This window comes from Scyliorhinus canicula, chromosome 20 (assembly GCF_902713615.1).
Source record: "Scyliorhinus canicula chromosome 20, sScyCan1.1, whole genome shotgun sequence".
In the NCBI taxonomy this organism is placed as follows: Eukaryota; Metazoa; Chordata; class Chondrichthyes; order Carcharhiniformes; family Scyliorhinidae; genus Scyliorhinus; species Scyliorhinus canicula.
The window spans coordinates 96,271,455-96,294,299 of record NC_052165.1 but is presented as its reverse complement, the minus strand read 5'-3'; the positions used below and the strand labels follow the sequence as shown (position 1 = coordinate 96,294,299).

Genomic DNA, 22,845 nt, shown 5'->3' with positions numbered 1-22,845 from the left:
AGGGAGTGCTGCACTGTCGGAGGGTCAGAACTGAGGGAATTCTGCACTGTCGGAGGGTCTGTACTGAGGGAGCACCACTGTCAGAGGGTCAGTACTGAGGGAGTGCTGCACTGTCAGAGGGTCAGTGCTGACGGAGCGCTGCACTGTCGGAGGGTCAGTACTGAGGGAGTGCCGCACTGTCAGAGGGTCAGTACTGAGGAAGCGCCGCACTGTCAGAGGGTCAGTACTGAAGGAGTGCCGCACTGTCGGGGGGTCAGTACTGAGGGAGTGCTGCACTGTCGGAGGGTCAGAACTGAGGGAATTCTGCACTGTCGGAGGGTCTGTACTGAGGGAGCACCACTGTCAGAGGGTCAGTACTGAGGGAGTGCTGCACTGTCAGAGGGTCAGTGCTGACGGAGCGCTGCACTGTCGGAGGGTCAGTACTGAGGGAGTGCCGCACTGTCAGAGGGTCAGTACTGAGGAAGCGCCGCACTGTCAGAGGGTCAGTACTGAGGGAGTGCCGCACTGTCAGAGGGTCAGTACTGAGGGAGCACTGCACTGTCAGAGGGTCAGTACTGAGGGAGTGCTGCACTGTCAGAGGGTCAGTACTGAGGGAGTGCTGCACTGTCAGAGGGTCAGTACTGAGGGAGCACTGCACTGTCAGAAGGTCACTAATGATCGACTGCCACACTGTCAGAGGGTCAGTACTGAGGGAGTGCCACACTGTCAAAGGGTCAGTACTGAGGGAGTGCTGCACTGTCGGAGGGTCAGTACTGAGGGAGCGCTGCACTGTCAGAGGGTCAGTACTGAGGGAGAACTGCACTGTCAGAGGGTCACTACTGATGGACTGCCGCACTGTCAGAGGGTCAGTACTGAGGGAGTGCCACACTGTCAGAGGATCAGTACTGAGGGAGCGCTACACTGTCAGAGGGTCAGTACTGAGGGAGTGCCGCACTGTCAAGGGGTCAGTACTGAGGGAGTGCTGCACTGTCAGAGGGTCAGTACTGAAGGAGTGCCGCACTGTCGGGGGGTCGGTACTGAGGGAGTGCTGCACTGTCGGAGGGTCAGTACTGAGGAAATTCTGCACTGTCGGAGGGTCAGTACTGAGGGAGCACCACACTGTCAGAGGGTCAGTACTGAGGGAGAGCTGCACTGTCAGAGGATCAGTACTCAGGGAGTGCTGCACGTCATAGGGTCAGTACTGAGGGAGTGCTGCACTGTCAGAGGGTCAGTACTGAGGGAGTGCAGCACTGTCATAGGGTCAGTACTGAGGGAGTGCTGCACTGTCAGAGGGTCAATATTGAGGGAGTGCAGCACTGTCATAGGGTCAGTACTGAGGGAGTGCCGCACTGTCGGAGTGTCACTACTGAGGGAGTGCTGCACTGTCAGAGGATCAGTACTGAGGGAGTGCCACACTGTCAGAGGGTCAGTACTGAGGGAGCGCCACACTGTCAGAGGGTCAGTACTGAGGGAGTGCCGCACTGTCAGAGGGTCAGTACTGAGGGAGTGCCGCACTGTCGGAGTGTCACTACTGAGGGAGTGCTGCACTGTCAGAGGATCAGTACTGAGGGAGTGCTGCACTGTCATAGGGTCAGTACTGAGGGAGTGCTGCACTGTCAGAGGGTCAGTACTGAGGGAGTGCTGCACTGTCATAGGGTCAGTGCTGAGGGAGTGCTGCACTGTCAGAGGGTCAGTACTGAGGGAGTGCGGCACTGTCATAGGGTCAGTACTGAGGGAGTGCTGCACTGTCAGAGGGTCAGTACTGAGGGAGTGCGGCACTGTCAGAAGGTCAGTACTGAGGGAGTGCTGCACTGTCAGAGCGTCAGTACTGAGGGAGCGCTGCCCTGTCGGAGGGTCAGTACTGAGGGAGCGCCGCACTGTCAGAGAGTCAGTACTGAGGGTGTGCCGCACTGTCAGAGGGTCAGTACTGAGGGAGTGCCGCACTGTCAGAGGGTTAGTACTGAGGGAGTGCCGCACTGTCAGAGGGTCAGTACTGAGGGAGTGCTGCACTGTCAGAGGGTCAGTACTGAGGGAGTGCCGCACTGTCAGAGGGTTAGTACTGAGGGAGTGCCGCACTGTCAGAGGGTCAGTACTGAGGGAGTGCTGCACTGTCAGAGGGTCAGTACTGAGGGAGTGCCGCACTGTCAGAGGGTTAGTACTGAGGGAGTGCCGCACTGTCAGAGGGTCAGTACTGAGGGAGTGCTGCACTGTCAGAGGGTCAGTACTGAGGGAGCGCCGCACTGTCGGAGTGTCACTACTGAGGGAGTGCTGCACTGTCAGAGGATCAGTACTGAGGGAGTGCTGCACTGTCATAGGGTCAGTACTGAAGGAGTGCTGCACTGTCAGAGGGTCAATACTGAGGGAGTGCTGCACTGTCATAGGGTCAGTACTGAGGGAGTGCTGCACTGTCAGAGGGTCAGTACTGAGGGAGCGCCGCACTGTCGGAGGGTCAGTACTGAGGGAGCACTGCACAGTCAGAGGGTCAGTACTGAGGGAGTGCTGCACTGTCAGAGGGTCAGTACTGAGGGAGTGCTGCACTGTTAGAGGGTCAGTACTGAGGGAGCACTGCACTGTCAGATGGTCACTAATGATCGACTGCCGCACTGTCAGAGGGTCAGGACTGAGGGAGTGCCACACTGTCAGAGGATCAGTACTGAGGGAGCGCTACACTGTCAGAGGGTCAGTACTGAGGGAGTGCCGCACTGTCAAAGGGTCAGTACTGAGGGAGCGCCGCACTGTCAGAGGGGCAGTACTGAGGGAGTGCTGCACTGTCAGAGGGTCAGTACTGAGGGAGTACCGCACTGTCAGCGGGTCAGTACTGAGGGAGCGCTGCACTGTCAGAGGGTCAGTACTGAGGGAATGCCGCACAGTCAGAGGGTCAGTACTAAGGGAGCGCGACACTGTCAGAGGGTCAGTGCTGAGGGAGTGCTGCACTGTCAGAGGGTCAGTACTGAGGGTGTGCCGCACTGTCAAGGGGTCAGTACTGAGGGAGTGCTGCACTGTCAGAGGGTCAGTACTGAAGGAGTGCCGCACTGTCGGGGGGTGAGTACTGAGGGAGTGCTGCACTGTCGGAGGGTCAGAACTGAGGGAATTCTGCACTGTCGGAGGGTCTGTACTGAGGGAGCACCACTGTCAGAGGGTCAGTACTGAGGGAGTGCTGCACTGTCAGAGGGTCAGTGCTGACGGAGCGCTGCACTGTCGGAGGGTCAGTACTGAGGGAGTGCCGCACTGTCAGAGGGTCAGTACTGAGGAAGCGCCGCACTGTCAGAGGGTCAGTACTGAGGGAGTGCTGCACTGTCAGAGGGTCAGTACTGAGGGAGCACTGCACTGTCAGAGGGTCAGTACTGAGGGAGTGCTGCACTGTCAGAGGGTCAGTACTGAGGGAGTGCTGCACTGTCAGAGGGTCAGTACTGAGGGAGCACTGCACTGTCAGAAGGTCACTAATGATCGACTGCCACACTGTCAGAGGGTCAGTACTGAGGGAGTGCCACACTGTCAAAGGGTCAGTACTGAGGGAGTGCTGCACTGTCGGAGGGTCAGTACTGAGGGAGCGCTGCACTGTCAGAGGGTCAGTACTGAGGGAGAACTGCACTGTCAGAGGGTCACTACTGATGGACTGCCGCACTGTCAGAGGGTCAGTACTGAGGGAGTACCGCACTGTCAGCGGGTCAGTACTGAGGGAGCGCTGCACTGTCAGAGGGTCAGTACTGAGGGAGTGCCGCACAGTCAGAGGGTCAGTACTGAGGGAGCGCCACACTGTCAGAGGGTCAGGGCTGAGGGAGTGCTGCACTGTCAGAGGGTCAGTACTGAGGGTGTGCCGCACTGTCAAGGGGTCAGTACTGAGGGAGTGCTGCACTGTCAGAGGGTCAGTACTGAAGGAGTGCCGCACTGTCGGGGGGTCGGTACTGAGGGAGTGCTGCACTGTCGGAGGGTCAGTACTGAGGAAATTCTGCACTGTCGGAGGGTCAGTACTGAGGGAGCACCACACTGTCAGAGGGTCAGTACTGAGGGAGTGCTGCACTGTCAGAGGATCAGTACTCAGGGAGTGCTGCACGTCATAGGGTCAGTACTGAGGGAGTGCTGCACTGTCAGAGGGTCAGTACTGAGGGAGTGCAGCACTGTCATAGGGTCAGTACTGAGGGAGTGCTGCACTGTCAGAGGGTCAATATTGAGGGAGTGCAGCACTGTCATAGGGTCAGTACTGAGGGAGTGCTGCACTGTCAGAGGGTCAGTACTGAGGGAGCGCCGCACTGTCGGAGGGTCAGTACTGAGGGAATGCTGCACTGTCGGAGGGTCAGTACTGAGGGAGCACCACACTGTCAGAGGGTCAGTACTGAGGGAGTGCTGCACTGTCAGAGGGTCAGTGCTGCGGGAGCGCTGGACTGTCGGAGGGTCAGTACTGAGGGAGCGCCGCACTGTCAGAGGGTCAGTACTGAGGGAGTGCCGCACTGTCAGAGGGTCAGTACTGAGGGAGCGCCGCACTGTCAGAGGGTCAGTACTGAGGGAGTGCCGCGCTGTCAGAGGGTCAGTACTGAGGGAGCACTGCACTGTCAGAGGGTCAGTACTGAGGGAGTGCTGCACTGTCAGAGGGTCAGTACTGAGGGAGTGCTGCACTGTCAGAGGGTCAGTACTGAGGGAGCACTGCACTGTCAGAAGGTCACTACTGATCGACTGCCGCACTGTCAGAGGGTCAGTACGGAGGGAGTGCCACACTGTCAGAGGGTCAGTACTGAGGGAGTGCCACACTGTCAAAGGGTCAATACTGAGGGAGTGCTGCACTGTCAGAGGGTCAGTACTGAGGGAGCACTGCACTGTCAGAGGGTCACTACTGATGGACTGCCGCACTGTCAGAGGGTCAGTACTGAGGGAGTGCCGCACTGTCAGAGGATCAGTACTGAGGGAGCGCTACACTGTCAGAGGGTCAGTACTGAGAGAGTGCCGCACTGTCAAAGGGTCAGTACTGAGGCAGCGCCGCACTGTCAGAGGGGCAGTACTGAGGGAGTGCTGCACTGTCAGAGGGTCAGTACTGAGGGAGTACCGCACTGTCAGCGGGTCAGTCCTGAGGGAGCGCTGCACTGTCAGAGGGTCAGTACTGAGGGAGTGCCGCACAGTCAGAGGGTCAGTACTGAGGAAGCGCGACACTGTCAGAGGGTCAGTGCTGAGGGAGTGCTGCACTGTCAGAGGGTCAGTACTGAGGGTGTGCCGCACTGTCAAGGGGTCAGTACTGAGGGAGTGCTGCACTGTCAGAGGGTCAGTAATGAAGGAGTGCCGCACTGTCGGGGGGTCAGTACTGAGGGAGTGCTGCACTGTCGGAGGGTCAGAACTGAGGGAATTCTGCACTGTCGGAGGGTCAGTACTGAGGGAGTGCTGCACTGTCAGAGGGTCAGTACTGAGGGAGTGCTGCGCTGTCGCAGGGTCAGTAGTGAGGGAGTGCCGCACTGTCAGAGGGTCAGTACTGAGGGAATGCTGCACTGTCAGAGGGTCAGTACTGAGGGCGTGCCGCACTGTCAGAGGGTCAGTACTGAGGGAGTGCTGCACTGTCAGAGGGTCAGTACTGAGGGAGCGTTGCACTGTCAGAGGGTCAGTACTGAGGGAGTGCTGCACTGTCAGAGGGTCAGTACTGAGGAGGTGCTGCGCTGTCGCAGGGTCAGTACTGAGGGAGTGCCGCACTGTCAGAGGGTCAGTACTGAGGGAGTGCCACACTGTCAGAGGGTCAGTGCTGAGGGAGCGCTGCGCTGTCGCAGGGTCAGTACTGAGGGAGTGCTGCACTGTCGGAGGGTCAGTGCTGAGGGAGCGCTGCGCTGTCGCAGGGCCAGTACTGAGGGAGTGCAGCCCTGCCAGAGGGTTGGTACTGAGGGAGTGCGGCACTGTCGGAGGGTCAATACTGAGGGATCGCTGTGCTGTCGGAGGGTTGGTACTGAGGGGGTGCCGCACTGTCAGAGGGTCAGTCCAGTGGGAGCGCCGCACTTCAGAGGGTCAGTACTGAGGGAGTGCCGCACTGTCAGAGGGTCAGTACTGAGGGAGCACCGCACTGTCAGAGGGTCAGTACTGAGGGAGTGCTGCACTGTCGAAGGGTCAGTACAGGGAGTGCTGCACTGTCGGAGGGTCAGTACTGAGGGAGTGCTGCACTGTCGGAGGGTCAGTACTGAGGGAGCGCCGCAATGTCGGAGGGTGAGTACTGAGGGAGAGCCGCACTGTCGGAGGGTCAGTACTGAGGGAGTGCCGCACTGTCGGAGGGTCAGTACTGAGCGAGTGCTGCACTGTCAGAGGGTCAGTACAGAGAGAGTGCCGCACTGTCGGAGGGTCAGTACTGAGGGAGTGCTGCACTGTCAGAGGGTTAGTACTGAGGGAGCGCTGCACTGTCAGAGGGTCAGTACTGAGGGAGCGCTGCACTGTCAGAGGGTCAGTACTGAGGGAGCGCTGCACTGTCAGAGGGTCAGTACTGAGGGAGTGCTGCACTGTCAGAGGGTCAGTACTGAGGGAGCGCTGCACTGTCAGAGGATCAGTACTGAGGGAGCGCTGCACTGTCAGAGGGTCAGTACTGAGGGAGCGCCGCACTGTCAGAGGGTCAGTACTGAGGGAGTGCCGCACTGTCGGAGGGTCAGTACTGAGGGAGTGCCGCACTGTCAGAGGGTCAGTACTGAGGGAGTGCCGCACTGTCGGAGGGTCAGTACTGAGGGAGTGCTGCACTGTCAGAGGGTCAGTACTGAGGGAGTGCCGCACTGTCAGAGGGTCAGTACTGAGGGAGTGCCGCACTGTCAGAGGGTCAGTACTGAGGGAGCGCTGCACTGTTAGAGGGTCAGTACTGAGGGAGTGCCGCACTGTCAGAGGGTCAGTACTGAGGGAGTGCCGCACTGTCAGAGGATCAGTACTGAGGGAGTGCCGCACTGTCAGAGGGTCAGTACTGAGGGAGTGCCGCAATGTCAGAGGGTCAGTACTGAGGGAGCGCTGCACTGTCAGAGGGTCAGTACTGAGGGAGTGCCGCACTGTCAGAGGGTCAGTACTGAGGGAGTGCCGCACTGTCAGAGGGTCAGTACTGAGGTAGTGCCGCACTGTCAGAGGGTCAGTACTGAGGGAGTGCCGCACTGTCAGAGGGTCAGTACTGAGGGAGCGCTGCACTGTCAGAGGGTCAGTACTGAGGCAGTGCCGCACTGTCAAGACGGTCAGTACTGAGGGAGCATCACTTGCTCAGAGGGGACTGGGGTGTAAATACTTACAAATCACCATCATTAGTATAATCACACCCATTATGATGGTGGGTAATCTACGCCTCAGCTCCTCTGTAATAAAAACAGGACGTCATCATTAATTCAGATCGCTGGAAATTCCCGATCACGTGAAAGTTTTACACATTTATAAATTATCACCTCATCACATGTCCCCCACACAGCCCCCAAACCCCAGGACTCATCACCCCCCCCCCCCCCAAACCGCGGGAATCCTTACCCCCTCCCCAATCTGTGGGACTTCTCACCCCCCTCCCTAATCTGTGGGACTTCTCACCCCCCCCCACCCCAATCTGTGGGCCTCATTGTGGAATCCCTCATTCTCCGCCCACTCATTGTGGAAACCCTCATTCTCCGCCCACTCATTGTGGAATCCCTCATTCTCCGCCCACTCATTGTGGAATCCCTCATTCCCGCCCACTCATTGTGCAATCCCTCATTCTCCGCCCACTCATTGTGGGATCCCTCATTCTCCGCCCACTCATTGTGGAATCCCTCATTCTCCGCCCACTCATTGTGGAATCCCTCATTCTCCGCCCACTCATTGTGGAATCCCTCATTCTCTGCCCACTCATTATGGAATCCCTCATTCTCCGCCCACTCATTGTGGAATCCCTCATTCTCCGCCCACTCATTGTGGAATCCCTCATTCTCCGCCCACTCATTGTGGAATCCCTCATTCTCCGCCCACTCATTGTGGAATCCCTCATTCTCTGCCCACTCATTGTAGAATCCCTCATTCTCCGCCCACTCATTGTGGAATCCCTCATTCTCCGCCCACTCATTGTGGAATCCCTCATTCTCCGCCCACTCATTGTGGAATCCCTCATTCTCCGCCCACTCATTGTGGAATCCCTCATTCTCCGCCCACTCATTGTGGAATCCCTCCCTCTCTCCTATCCCGGGACCCTATTTGTTACCTAAGATGGTCATGATGCCAGTTCTCTCAGAGAGCGGCTGAGTTCCCGCTCTGTACAGATCGTTCCAGCCGCAGCCTGAGTCAGTAACTGCACTGACACTCAGAGAGCTCCCAGCCACCAACACCAGGCCTCTGTTATTGGCCTCAGGACCCTTGGGAACCCAGTGCGATTCGTCAAGCAGGTAAAGCCGTAACACAATGACGTCAGAACGAGGCTGTCATCGTATATCACTGATTTCTTCAAACGTGGCAAATCTGCAACAAAAAACACATTCACAGGGTTAGATACAGAGTAAAGCTCCCTCTACACTGTCCCCATCAAACACTCCCAGGACAGATACAGCACGGGGTTAGATACAGGGTAAAGCTCCCTCTACACTGTCCCTATCAAACACTCCCAGGACAGGTACAGCACGGGGTTAGATACAGAGTAAAGCTCCCTCTACACTGTCCCCATCAAATACTCCCAGGACAGGTACAGCACGGGGTTAGATACAGAGTAAAGCTCCCTCTACACTGTCCCCATCAAACACTCCCAGGACAGGTACAGCACGGGGTTAGATACAGAGTAAAGCTCCCTCTACACTGTCCCCATCAAACACTCCCAGGACAGGTACAGCACGGGGTTAGATACAGAGTAAAGCTCCCTCTACACTGTCCCCATCAAACACTCCCAGGACAGGTACAGCACGGGGTTAGATACAGAGTAAAGCTCCCTCTACACTGTCCCCATCACACACTCCGAGGACAGGTACAGCACGGGGTTAGATACAGAGTAAAGCTCCCTCTGCACTGTCCCCATCAAACTCTCCCAGGACAGGTACAGCACAGGGTTAGATACAGAGTAAAGCTTCCTCTACACTGTCCCCATCAAACACTCCCAGGACAGGTACTGCATGGGGTTAGATACAGAGTAAAGCTCCCTCTACACTGTCCCCATCAAACACTCCCAGGACAGGTACAGCACGGGGTTAGATACAGAGTAAAGCTCCCTCTACACTGTCCCCATCAACCACTCCCAGGACAGGTACAGCACGGGGTTAGATACACAGTAAAGCTCCCTCTACACTGTCCCAATCAGACACTCCCAGGACAGGTACAACACCCGATTAGATACAGAGTAAAGCTCCCTCTACACTGTCCCCATCAAACCCTCCCAGTACAGGTACAGCACAGGGTTAGATACAGAGTAAAGCTCCCTCTACACTGTCCTCATCAAGTACACCCAGGACAGGTACAGCACGGGGTTAGATACAGAGTAAAGCTCCCTCTACACTGTCCCCATCAGACACTCCCAGGACAGGTAAAGCACAGGCTTAGATACAGAGTAAAGCTCCCTCTACACTGTCCCCGTCAAACACTCCCAGGACAGGTACAGCACGGGGTTAGATACAGAGTAAAGCTCCCTCTACACTGTCCCCATCAAACACTCCCAGGACAGGTACAGCACGGGGTTAGCTACAGAGTAAAGCTTCCTCTACACTGTCCCCATCAAACACTCCCAGGACAGGTACAGCACGGGGTTAGATACAGAGTAAAGCTCCCTCTACACTGTCCCCATCAAACTCTCCCAGGACAGGTACAGCACGGGGTTAGATACAGAGTAAAGCTCCCTCTACACTGTCCCCATCAAACACTCCCAGGACAGGTACAGCACGGGGTTAGATACAGAGTAAAGCTCCCTCTACACTGTCCCCATCAAACACTCCCAGGACAGGTACAGCACAGGGTTAGATACAGAGTAAAGCTCCCTCTACACTGTCCCCATCAGACACTCCCAGGACAGGTACAGCACGGGATTAGATACAGAGTAAAGCTCCCTCTACACTGTCCGCATCAAACCCTCCCAGGACAGGTACAGCACAGGTTTAGATACAGAGTAAAGCTCCCTCTACACTGTCCCCATCAAACACTCCCAGGACAGGTACAGCACGGGGTTAGATACAGAGTAAAGCTCCCTCTACACTGTCCCCATCAAACACTCCCAGGACAGGTACAGCACAGGGTTAGATACAGAGTAAGCACCTCTACACTGTCCCCATCAAACTCTCCCAGGACAGGTACAGCACAGGGTTAGATACAGAGTAAAGCTCCCTCTACACTGTCCCCATCAAACACTCCCAGGACAGGTACAGCACGGGGTTAGATACAGAGTAAAGCTCCCTCTACACTGTCCCCATCAAACACTCCCAGGACAGGTACAGCACGGGGTTAGATACAGAGTAAAGCTCCCTCTACACTGTCCCCATCAAACACTCCCAGGACAGGTACAGCACAGGGGTTAGATACAGAGTAAAGCTCCCTCTACACTGTCCCCATCAAACACTCCCAGGACAGGTACAGCACGGGTTAGATACAGAGTAAAGCTCCCTCTACACTGTCCCCATCAAACACTCGCAGGACAGGTACAGCACGGGGTTAGATACAGAGTAAAGCTCCCTCTACACTGTCCCCATCAAACACTCCCAGGACAGGTACAGCACGGGGTTAGATACAGAGTAAAGCTCCCTCTACACTGTCCCCATCAAACACTCCCAGGACAGGTACAGCACGGGGATTAGATACAGAGTAAAGCTCCCTCTACACTGTCCCCATCAAACACTCCCAGGACAGGTACAGCACAGGGTTAGATACAGAGTAAAGCTCCCTCTACACTGTCCCCATCAAACACTCCCAGGACAGGTACAGCACGGGGTTAGATACAGAGTAAAGCTCCCTCTACACTGTCCCCATCAAACACTCCCAGGACAGGTACAGCACGGGGTTAGATACAGAGTAAAGCTCCCTCTACACTGTCCCCATCAAACACTCCCAGGACAGGTACAGCACGGGGTTAGATACAGAGTAAAGCTCCCTCTACACTGTCCCCATCAAACACTCCCAGGACAGGTACAGCACGGGGTTAGATCAGAGTAAAGCTCCCTCTACACTGTCCCCATCAAACACTCCCAGGACAGGTACAGCACGGGGTTAGATACAGAGTAAAGCTCCCTCTACACTGTCCCCATCAAACACTCCCAGGACAGGTACAGCACGGGGATTAGATACAGAGTAAAGCTCCCTCTACACTGTCCCATCAAACACTCCCAGGACAGGTACAGCACGGGTTAGATACAGAGTAAAGCTCCCTCTACACTGTCCCCATCAAACACTCCCAGGACAGGTACAGCACGGGGTTAGATACAGAGTAAAGCTCCCTCTACACTGTCCCCATCAAACACTCCCAGGACTGGTACAACACGGGGTTAGATACAGAGTAAAGCTCCCTCTACACTGTCCCCATCAAACACTCCCAGGACAGGTACAGCACGGGGTTAGATACAGAGTAAAGCTCCCTCTACACTGTCCACATCAAACACTCCCAGGACAGGTACAGCGCAGGGTTAGATACAGAGTAAAGCTCCCTCTACACTGTCCCCATCAAACACTCCCAGGACAGGTACAGCACGGGGTTAGATACAGAGTAAAGCTCCCTCTACACTGTCCCCATCAAACACTCCCAGGACAGGTACAGCACGGGGTTAGATACAGAGTAAAGCTCCCTCTACACTGTCCCCATCAAACACTCCCAGGACAGGTACAGCACGGGGTTAGATACAGAGTAAAGCTCCCTCTACACTGTCCCCATCAAACACTCCCAGGACAGGTACAGCACGGGGTTAGATACAGAGTAAAGCTCCCTCTACACTGTCCCCATCAAACACTCCCAGGACAGGTACAGCACGGGGTTAGATACAGAGTAAAGCTCCCTCTACACTGTCCCCATCAAACACTCCCAGGACAGGTACAGCACGGGGTTAGATACAGAGTAAAGCTCCCTCTACACTGTCCCATCAAACACTCCCAGGACAGGTACAGCACGGGGTTAGATACAGAGTAAAGCTCCCTCTACACTGTCCCCATCAAACACTCCCAGGACAGGTACAGCACGGGGTTAGATACAGAGTAAAGCTCCCTCTACACTGTCCCCATCAAACACTCCCAGGACAGGTACAGCACGGGGTTAGATGCAGAGTAAAGCTCCCTCTACACTGTCCCCATCAACACTCCCAGGACAGGTACAGCACGAGGTTAGATACAGATGTAAAGCTCCTCTACACTGTCCCCATCAAACACTCCCAGGACAGGTACAGCACGAGGTTAGATACAGAGTAAAGCTCCCTCTAGACTGTCCCCATCAAACACTCCCAGGACAGGTACAGCACGGGGTTAGATACAGAGTAAAGCTCCCTCTACACTGTCCCCATCAAACACTCCCAGGACAGGTACAGCATCGGGATTAGATACAGGTAAAGCTCCTTCTACACTGTCCCCATCAAACACTCCCAGGACAGGTACAGCACAGGGTTAGATACAGAGTAAAGCTCCCTCTACACTGTCCCCATCAAACACTTCCAGGACAGGTACAGCACGGGGTTAGATACAGAGTAAAGCTCCCTCTACACTGTCCCCATCAGACACTCCCAGGACAGGTACAACATGGGATTAGATACAGAGTAAAGCTCCCTCTACACTGTCCCCATCAAACCCTCCCAGGACAGGTACAGCACAGGGTTAGATACAGAGTAAAGCTCCTCTACACTGTCCCCATCAAACTCTCCCAGGACAGGTACAGCACGGGGTTAGATACAGAGTAAAGCTCCCTCTACACTGTCCCCATCAAACACTCCCAGGACAGGTACAGCACGGGGTTAGATACAGAGTAAAGCTCCCTCTACACTGTCCCCATCAAACCCTCCCAGGACAGGTACAGCACGGGGTTAGATACAGAGTAAAGCTCCCTCTACACTGTCCCCATCAAACACTCCCAGGACAGGTACAGCACAGGGTTAGATACAGAGTAAAGCTCCCTCTACACTGTCCCCATCAAACACTCCCAGGACAGGTACAGCACGGGGTTAGATACAGAGTAAAGCTCCCTCTACACTGTCCCCATCAAACACTCCCAGGACAGGTACAGCACGGGTTAAGATACAGAGTAAATCTCTCTCTACACTGTCCCCATCAAACACTCCCAGGACAGGTACAGCACGGGGTTAGATACAGAGTAAAGCTCCCTCTACACTGTCCCCATCAAACACTCCCAGGACAGGTACAGCACGGGGTTAGATACAGAGTAAAGCTTCCTCTACACTGTCCCCATCAAACACTCCCAGGACAGGTACAGCACGGGGTTAGATACAGAGTAAAGCTCCCTCTACACTGTCCCCATCAAACACTCCCAGGACAGGTACAGCACAGGGGTTAGATACAGAGTAAAGCTCTCTCTGCGCTGTCCCCATCAAACACTCCCAGGACAGGTACAGCGCTGGACTAGATACAGATGAAAGCTCCTTCTGCACTGTCCCCATCAAACACTCCTAAGACAGGTACAGCACGGGGTTAGATACAGAGTAAAGCTCCCTCTACACTGTCCCCATCAAACACCCCCAGGACAGGTACAGCACAGGGGTTAGATACAGAGTAAAGCTCCCTCTACACTGTCCCCATCAAACACTCCCAGGACAGGTACAGCACGGGGTTAGATACAGAGCAAAGCTCCCTCTACACTGTCCCCATCAAACACTCCCAGGACAGGTACAGCACAAGGTTAGATACAGGGTATAGCTCTCTCTACACTGTCCCCATCAAACTCTCCCAGGACAGGTACGGCACAGGGTTAGATACAGAGTAAAGCTCCCTCTGCACTTTCCCCATCAAAATCTCCCAGGACAGGTACAACTCGGGATTAGATACAGAGTAAAGCTCCCTCTACACTGTCCCCATCAGACACTCCCAGGACAGGTACAGCACGGGGTTAGATACAGAGTAAAGCTCCCTCTACACTGTCCCCGTCAAACACTCCCAGGACAGGTACAGCACGGGGTTAGATACAGAGGAAAGCTCCCTCTACACTGTCCCCATCAAGTACTCCCAGGACAGGTACAGCACGAGGTTAGATACAGAGTAAAGCTCTCTCTACACTGTCCCCATCAAACACTCCCAGGACAGGTACAGCACGGGGTTAGATACAGAGTAAAGCTCCTCTACACTGTCCCCATCAAACACTCCCAGGACAGGTACAGCACGGGGTTAGATACAGAGTAAAGCTCCCTCTACACTGTCCCCATCAAACACTCCCAGGACAGGTACAGCACGGGGTTAGATACAGAGTAAAGCTCCCTCTACACTGTCCCCATCAAACACTCCCAGGACAGGTACAGCACGGGTTAGATACAGAGTAAAGCTCCCTCTACACTGTCCCCATCAAACACTTCCAGGACAGGTACAGCACGGGGTTAGATACAGAGTAAAGCTCCCTCTACACTGTCCCCATCAAACACTCCCAGGACAGGTACAGCACGGGGTTAGATACAGAGTAAAGCTCCCTCTACACTGTCCCCATCAAACACTCCCAGGACAGGTACAGCACGGGGTTAGATACAGAGTAAAGCTCCCTCTACACTGTCCCCATCAAACATCTCCCAGGACAGGTACAGCACGGGGTTAGATACAGAGTAAAGCTCCCTCTACACTGTCCCCATCAAACACTCCCAGGACAGGTACAGCACGGGGTTAGATACAGAGGTAAAGCTCCCTCTACACTGTCCCCATCAAACACTCCCAGGACAGGTACAGCACGGGGTTAGATACAGAGTAAAGCTCCCTCTACACTGTCCCCATCAAACACTCCCAGGACAGGTACAGCACGGGGTTAGATACAGAGTAAAGCTCCCTCTACACTGTCCCCATCAAACACTCCCAGGACAGGTACAGCACGGGTTAGATACAGAGTAAAGCTCCCTCTACATTGTCCCCATCAAACACTCCCAGGACAGGTACAGCACGGGGTTAGATACAGAGTAAAGCTCCCTCTACACTGTCCCATCAAACACTCCCAGGACAGGTACAGCACGGGGTTAGATACAGAGTAAAGCTCCCTCTACACTGTCCCCATCAAACACTCCCAGGACAGGTACAGCACGGGTTAGATACAGAGTAAAGCTCCCTCTACACTGTCCCCATCAAACCCTCCCAGGACAGGTACAGCACGGGTTAGATACAGAGTAAAGCTCCCTCTACACTGTCCCCATCAAACACTCCCAGGACAGGTACAGCACGGGGTTAGATACAGAGTAAAGCTCCCTCTACACTGTCCCCATCAAACACTCCCAGGACAGGTACAGCACGGGGTTAGATACAGAGTAAAGCTCCCTCTACACTGTCCCCATCAAAAACACCCAGGACAGGTACAGCACGGGGTTAGATACAGAGTAAAGCTCCCTCTACACTGTCCCCATCAAACACTCCCAGGACAGGTACAGCACGGGGTTAGATACAGAGTAAAGCTCCCTCTACACTGTCCCCATCAAACACTCCCAGGACAGGTACAGCACGGGGTTAGATACAGAGTAAAGCTCCCTCTACACTGTCCCCATCAAACACTCCCAGGACAGGTACAGCACGGGGTTAGATACAGAGTAAAGCTCCCTCTACACTGTCCCCATCAAACACTCCCAGGACAGGTACAGCACGGGGTTAGATACAGAGTAAAGCTCCCTCTACACTGTCCCCATCAAACACTCCCAGGACAGGTACAGCACAGGGTTAGATACAGAGTAAAGCTCCCTCTACACTGTCCCCATCAAACACTCCCAGGACAGGTACAGCACGGGGTTAGATACAGAGTAAAGCTCCCTCTACACTGTCCCCATCAAACACTCCCAGGACAGGTACAGCACAGGGGTTAGATACAGAGTAAAGCTCCCTCTACACTGTCCCCATCAAACACTCCCAGGACAGGTACAGCACGGGGTTAGATACAGAGTAAAGCTCCCTCTACACTGTCCCCATCAAACACTCCCAGGACAGGTACAGCACGGGGTTAGATACAGAGTAAAGCTCCCTCTACACTGTCCCCATCAAACACTCCCAGGACAGGTACAGCACAGGGTTAGATACAGAGTAAAGCTCCCTCTACACTGTCCCCATCAAACACTCCCAGGACAGGTACAGCACGGGTTAGATACAGAGTAAAGCTCCCTCTACACTGTCCCCATCAAACACTCCCAGGACAGGTACAGCACGGGGTTAGATACAGAGTAAAGCTCCCTCTACACTGTCCCCATCAAACACTCCCAGGACAGGTACAGCACGGGTTAGATACAGAGTAAAGCTCCCTCTACACTGTCCCCATCAAACACTCCCAGGACAGGTACAGCACGGGGTTAGATACAGAGTAAAGCTCCTCTACACTGTCCCCATCAAACACTCCCAGGACAGGTACAGCACAGGGTTAGATACAGAGTAAAGCTCCCTCTACACTGTCCCCATCAAACACTCCCAGGACAGGTACAGCACAGGGTTAGATACAGAGTAAAGCTCCCTCTACACTGTCCCCATCAAACATCTCCCAGGACAGGTACAGCACGGGGTTAGATACAGAGTAAAGCTCCCTCTACACTGTCCCCATCAAACACTCCCAGGACAGGTACAGCACGGGGTTAGATACAGAGTAAAGCTCCCTCTACACTGTCCCCATCAAACACTCCCAGGACAGGTACAGCACGGGGTTAGATACAGAGTAAAGCTCCCTCTACACTGTCCCCATCAAACACTCCCAGGACAGGTACAGCACGGGGTTAGATACAGAGTAAAGCTCCCTCTACACTGTCCCCATCAAACACTCCCAGGACAGGTACAGCACGGGGTTAGATACAGAGTAAAGCTCCCTCTACACTGTCCCCATCAAACACTCCCAGGACAGGTACAGCACGGGGTTAGATACAGAGTAAAGCTCCCTCTACACTGTCCCCATCAAACACTCCCAGGACAGGTACAGCACGGGGTTAGATACAGAGTAAAGCTCCCTCTACACTGTCCCCATCAAACACTCCCAGGACAGGTACAGCACGGGGTTAGATACAGAGTAAAGCTCCCTCTACACTGTCCCCATCAAACACTCCCAGGACAGGTACAGCACGGGGTTAGATACAGAGTAAAGCTCCCTCTACACTGTCCCCATCAAACACTCCCAGGACAGGTACAGCACGGGGTTAGATACAGAGTAAAGCTCCTCTACACTGTCCCCATCAAACACTCCCAGGACAGGTACAGCACGGGGTTAGATACAGAATAAAGCTCCCTCTACACTGTCCCCATCAAACACTCCCAGGACAGGTACAGCACGGGGTTAGATACAGAGTAAAGCTCCCTCTACACTGTCCCCATCAAACACTCCCAGGACAGGTACAGCACGGGGTTAGATACAGAGTAAAGCTCCCTCTACACTGTCCCCATCAAACACTCCCAGGACAGGTACAGCACGGGGTTAGATACAGAGTAAAGCTCCCTCTACACTGTCCCCATCAAACACTCCCAGGACAGGTACAGCACGGGGTTAGATACAGAGTAAAGCTCCCTCTACACTGTCCCCATCAAACACTCCCAGGACAGGTACAGCACGGGTTAGATACAGAGTAAAGCTCCCTCTACACTGTCCCCATCAAACCTCCCAGGACAGGTACAGCACGGGGTTAGATACAGAGTAAAGCTCCCTCTACACTGTCCCCATCAAACACTCCCAGGACAGGTACAGCACGGGGTTAGATACAGAGTAAAGCTCCCTCTACACTGTCCCCATCAAACACTCCCAGGACAGGTACAGCACGGGGTTAGATACAGAGTAAAGCTCCCTCTACACTGTCCCCATCAAACACTCCCAGGACAGGTACAGCACGGGGTTAGATACAGAGTAAAGCTCCCTCTACACTGTCCCCATCAAACACTCCCAGGACAGGTACAGCACGGGGTTAGATACAGAGTAAAGCTCCCTCTACACTGTCCCCATCAAACACTCCCAGGACAGGTACAGCACGGGGTTAGATACAGAGTAAAGCTCCCTCTACACTGTCCCCATCAAACACTCCCAGGACAGGTACAGCACGGGGTTAGATACAGAGTAAAGCTCCCTCTACACTGTCCCCATCAAACATCTCCCAGGACAGGTACAGCACGGGGTTAGATACAGAGTAAAGCTCCCTCTACACTGTCCCCATCAAACACTCCCAGGACAGGTACAGCACGGGGTTAGATACAGAGTAAAGCTCCCTCTACACTGTCCCCATCAAACACTCCCAGGACAGGTACAGCACGGGGTTAGATACAGAGTAAAGCTCCCTCTACACTGTCCCCATCAAACACTCCCAGGACAGGTACAGCACGGGGTTAGATACAGAGTAAAGCTCCCTCTACACTGTCCCCATCAAACACTCCCAGGACAGGTACAGCACAGGGGTTAGATACAGAGTAAAGCTCCCTCTACACTGTCCCCATCAAACACTCCCAGGACAGGTACAGCACGGGGTTAGATACAGAGTAAAGCTCCCTCTACACTGTCCCCATCAAACACTCCCAGGACAGGTACAGCACAGGGTTAGATACAGAGTAAAGCTCCCTCTACACTGTCCCCATCAAACTCTCCCAGGACAGGTACAGCACGGGGTTAGATACAGAGTAAAGCTCCCTCTACACTGTCCCCATCAAACACTCCCAGGACAGGTACAGCACGGGGTTAGATACAGAGTAAAGCTCCCTCTACACTGTCCCCATCAAACACTCCCAGGACAGGTACAGCACGGGGTTAGATACAGAGTAAAGCTCCCTCTACACTGTCCCCATCAAACACTCCCAGGACAGGTACAGCACGGGGTTAGATACAGAGTAAAGCTCCCTCTACACTGTCCCCATCAAACACTCCCAGGACAGGTACAGCACGGGTTAGATACAGAGTAAAGCTCCCTCTACACTGTCCCCATCAAACACTCCCAGGACAGGTACAACACGGGGTTAGATACAGAGTAAAGCTCCCTCTACACTGTCCCCATCAAACACTCCCAGGACAGGTACAGCACGGGGTTAGATACAGAGTAAAGCTCCCTCTACACTGTCCCCATCAAACACTCCCAGGACAGGTACAGCACGGGGTTAGATACAGAGTAAAGCTCCCTCTACACTGTCCCCATCAAACACTCCCAGGACAGGTACAGCACAGGGGTTAGATACAGAGTAAAGCTCCCTCTACACTGTCCCCATCAAACACTCCCAGGACAGGTACAGCACGGGGTTAGATACAGAGTAAAGCTCCCTCTACACTGTCCCCATCAAGACACTCCCAGGACAGGTACAGCACGGGGTTAGATACAGAGTAAAGCTCCCTCTACACTGTCCCCATCAAACACTCCCAGGACAGGTACAGCACGGGGTTAGATACAGAGTAAAGCTCCCTCTACACTGTCCCCATCAAACACTCCCAGGACAGGTACAGCACGGGGTTAGATACAGAGTAAAGCTCCCTCTACACTGTCCCCATCAAACACTCCCAGGACAGGTACAGCACGGGTTAGATACAGAGTAAAGCTCCCTCTACACTGTCCCCATCAAACACTCCCAGGACAGGTACAGCACGGGGATTAGATACAGAGTAAAGCTCCCTCTACACTGTCCCCATCAAACACTCCCAGGACAGGTACAGCACGGGGTTAGATACAGAGTAAAGCTCCCTCTACACTGTCCCCATCAAACACTCCCAGGACAGGTACAGCACGGGGTTAGATACAGAGTAAAGCTCCCTCTACACTGTCCCCATCAAACACTCCCAGGACAGGTACAGCACAGGGGTTAGATACAGAGTAAAGCTCCCTCTACACTGTCCCCATCAAACACTCCCAGGACAGGTACAGCACGGGGTTAGATACAGAGTAAAGCTCCTCTACACTGTCCCCATCAAAATCTCCCAGGACAGGTACAGCACGGGGTTAGATACAGAGTAAAGCTCCCTCTACACTGTCCCCATCAAACACTCCCAGGACAGGTACAGCACGGGGTTAGATACAGAGTAAAGCTCCCTCTACACTGTCCCCATCAAACACTCCCAGGACAGGTACAGCACGGGGTTAGATACAGAGTAAAGCTCCCTCTACACTGTCCCCATCAAACACTCCCAGGACAGGTACAGCACGGGGTTAGATACAGAGTAAAGCTCCCTCTACACTGTCCCCATCAAACACTCCCAGGACAGGTACAGCACGGGGTTAGATACAGAGTAAAGCTCCCTCTACACTGTCCCCATCAAACACTCCCAGGACAGGTACAGCACGGGGTTAGATACAGAGTAAAGCTCCCTCTACACTGTCCCCATCAAACACTCCCAGGACAGGTACAGCACGGGGTTAGATACAGAGTAAAGCTCCCTCTACACTGTCCCCATCAAACACTCCCAGGACAGGTACAGCACGGGGTTAGATACAGAGTAAAGCTCCCTCTACACTGTCCCCATCAAACACTCCCAGGACAGGTACAGCACGGGGTTAGATACAGAGTAAAGCTCCCTCTACACTGTCCCCATCAAACACTCCCAGGACAGGTACAGCACGGGGTTAGATACAGAGTAAAGCTCCCTCTACACTGTCCCCATCAAACACTCCCAGGACAGGTACAGCACGGGGTTAGATACAGAGTAAAGCTCCCTCTACACTGTCCCCATCAAACACTCCCAGGACAGGTACAGCACGGGGTTAGATACAGAGTAAAGCTCCCTCTACACTGTCCCCATCAAACACTCCCAGGACAGGTACAGCACGGGGTTAGATACAGAGTAAAGCTCCCTCTACACTGTCCCCATCAAACACTCCCAGGACAGGTACAGCACGGGGTTAGATACAGAGTAAAGCTCCCTCTACACTGTCCCCATCAAACACTCCCAGGACAGGTACAGCACGGGGTTAGATACAGAGTAAAGCTCCCTCTACACTGTCCCCATCAAACACTCCCAGGACAGGTACAGCACGGGTTAGATACAGAGTAAAGCTCCCTCTACACTGTCCCCATCAAACACTCCCAGGACAGGTACAGCACGGGGTTAGATACAGAGTAAAGCTCCCTCTACACTGTCCCCATCAAACACTCCCAGGACAGGTACAGCACGGGGTTAGATACAGAGTAAAGCTCCCTCTACACTGTCCCCATCAAACACTCCCAGGACAGGTACAGCACGGGGTTAGATACAGAGTAAAGCTCCCTCTACACTGTCCCCATCAAACACTCCCAGGACAGGTACAGCACGGGGTTAGATACAGAGTAAAGCTCCCTCTACACTGTCCCCATCAAACACTCCCAGGACAGGTACAGCACGGGGTTAGATACAGAGTAAAGCTCCCTCTACACTGTCCCCATCAAACACTCCCAGGACAGGTACAGCACGGGGTTAGATACAGAGTAAAGCTCCCTCTACACTGTCCCCATCAAACACTCCCAGGACAGGTACAGCACGGGGTTAGATACAGAGTAAAGCTCCCTCTACACTGTCCCCATCAAACACTCCCAGGACAGGTACAGCACGGGGTTAGATACAGAGTAAAGCTCCCTCTACACTGTCCCCATCAAACACTCCCAGGACAGGTACAGCACGGGGTTAGATACAGAGTAAAGCTCCCTCTACACTGTCCCCATCAAACACTCCCAGGACAGGTACAGCACGGGGTTAGATACAGAGTAAAGCTCCCTCTACACTGTCCCCATCAAACACTCCCAGGACAGGTACAGCACGGGGTTAGATACAGAGTAAAGCTCCCTCTACACTGTCCCCATCAAACACTCCCAGGACAGGTACAGCACGGGGTTAGATACAGAGTAAAGCTCCCTCTACACTGTCCCCATCAAACACTCCCAGGACAGGTACAGCACGGGGTTAGATACAGAGTAAAGCTCCCTCTACACTGTCCCCATCAAACACTCCCAGGACAGGTACAGCACGGGGTTAGATACAGAGTAAAGCTCCCTCTACACTGTCCCCATCAAACACTCCCAGGACAGGTACAGCACGGGGTTAGATACAGAGTAAAGCTCCCTCTACACTGTCCCCATCAAACACTCCCAGGACAGGTACAGCACGGGGTTAGATACAGAGTAAAGCTCCCTCTACACTGTCCCCATCAAACACTCCCAGGACAGGTACAGCACGGGGTTAGATACAGAGTAAAGCTCCCTCTACACTGTCCCCATCAAACACTCCCAGGACAGGTACAGCACGGGGTTAGATACAGAGTAAAGCTCCCTCTACACTGTCCCCATCAAACACTCCCAGGACAGGTACAGCACGGGGTTAGATACAGAGTAAAGCTCCCTCTACACTGTCCCCATCAAACACTCCCAGGACAGGTACAGCACGGGGTTAGATACAGAGTAAAGCTCCCTCTACACTGTCCCCATCAAACACTCCCAGGACAGGTACAGCACGGGGTTAGATACAGAGTAAAGCTCCCTCTACACTGTCCCCATCAAACACTCCCAGGACAGGTACAGCACGGGGTTAGATACAGAGTAAAGCTCCCTCTACACTGTCCCCATCAAACACTCCCAGGACAGGTACAGCACGGGGTTAGATACAGAGTAAAGCTCCCTCTACACTGTCCCCATCAAACACTCCCAGGACAGGTACAGCACGGGGTTAGATACAGAGTAAAGCTCCCTCTACACTGTCCCCATCAAACACTCCCAGGACAGGTACAGCACGAGTTAGATACAGAGTAAAGCTCCCTCTACACTGTCCCCATCAAACACTCCCAGGACAGGTACAGCACGGGGTTAGATACAGAGTAAAGCTCCCTCTACACTGTCCCCATCAAACACTCCCAGGACAGGTACAGCACGGGGTTAGATACAGAGTAAAGCTCCCTCTACACT

General features: G+C 54.1%; 1 protein-coding gene across 5 annotated transcripts in view; it reads right to left on the bottom strand.

The window, feature by feature from the left end:
- Positions 1 to 22,845, bottom strand: part of LOC119955134 (CD209 antigen-like protein C) — a 266,963-nt gene that overhangs the window by 126,820 nt on the left and 117,298 nt on the right. For all 5 annotated transcript variants that reach the window (XM_038781044.1, XM_038781046.1, XM_038781047.1 and 2 more), the window contains 2 exons: positions 8,126 to 8,379; positions 7,197 to 7,259 (listed from right to left, as the gene is read on the bottom strand). In XM_038781044.1, the coding sequence (XP_038636972.1) occupies positions 7,197 to 7,259; positions 8,126 to 8,138 (76 nt within the window). In that variant the 5' untranslated portion in view covers positions 8,139 to 8,379. The remainder of the gene's footprint in view (positions 1 to 7,196; positions 7,260 to 8,125; positions 8,380 to 22,845) is intronic.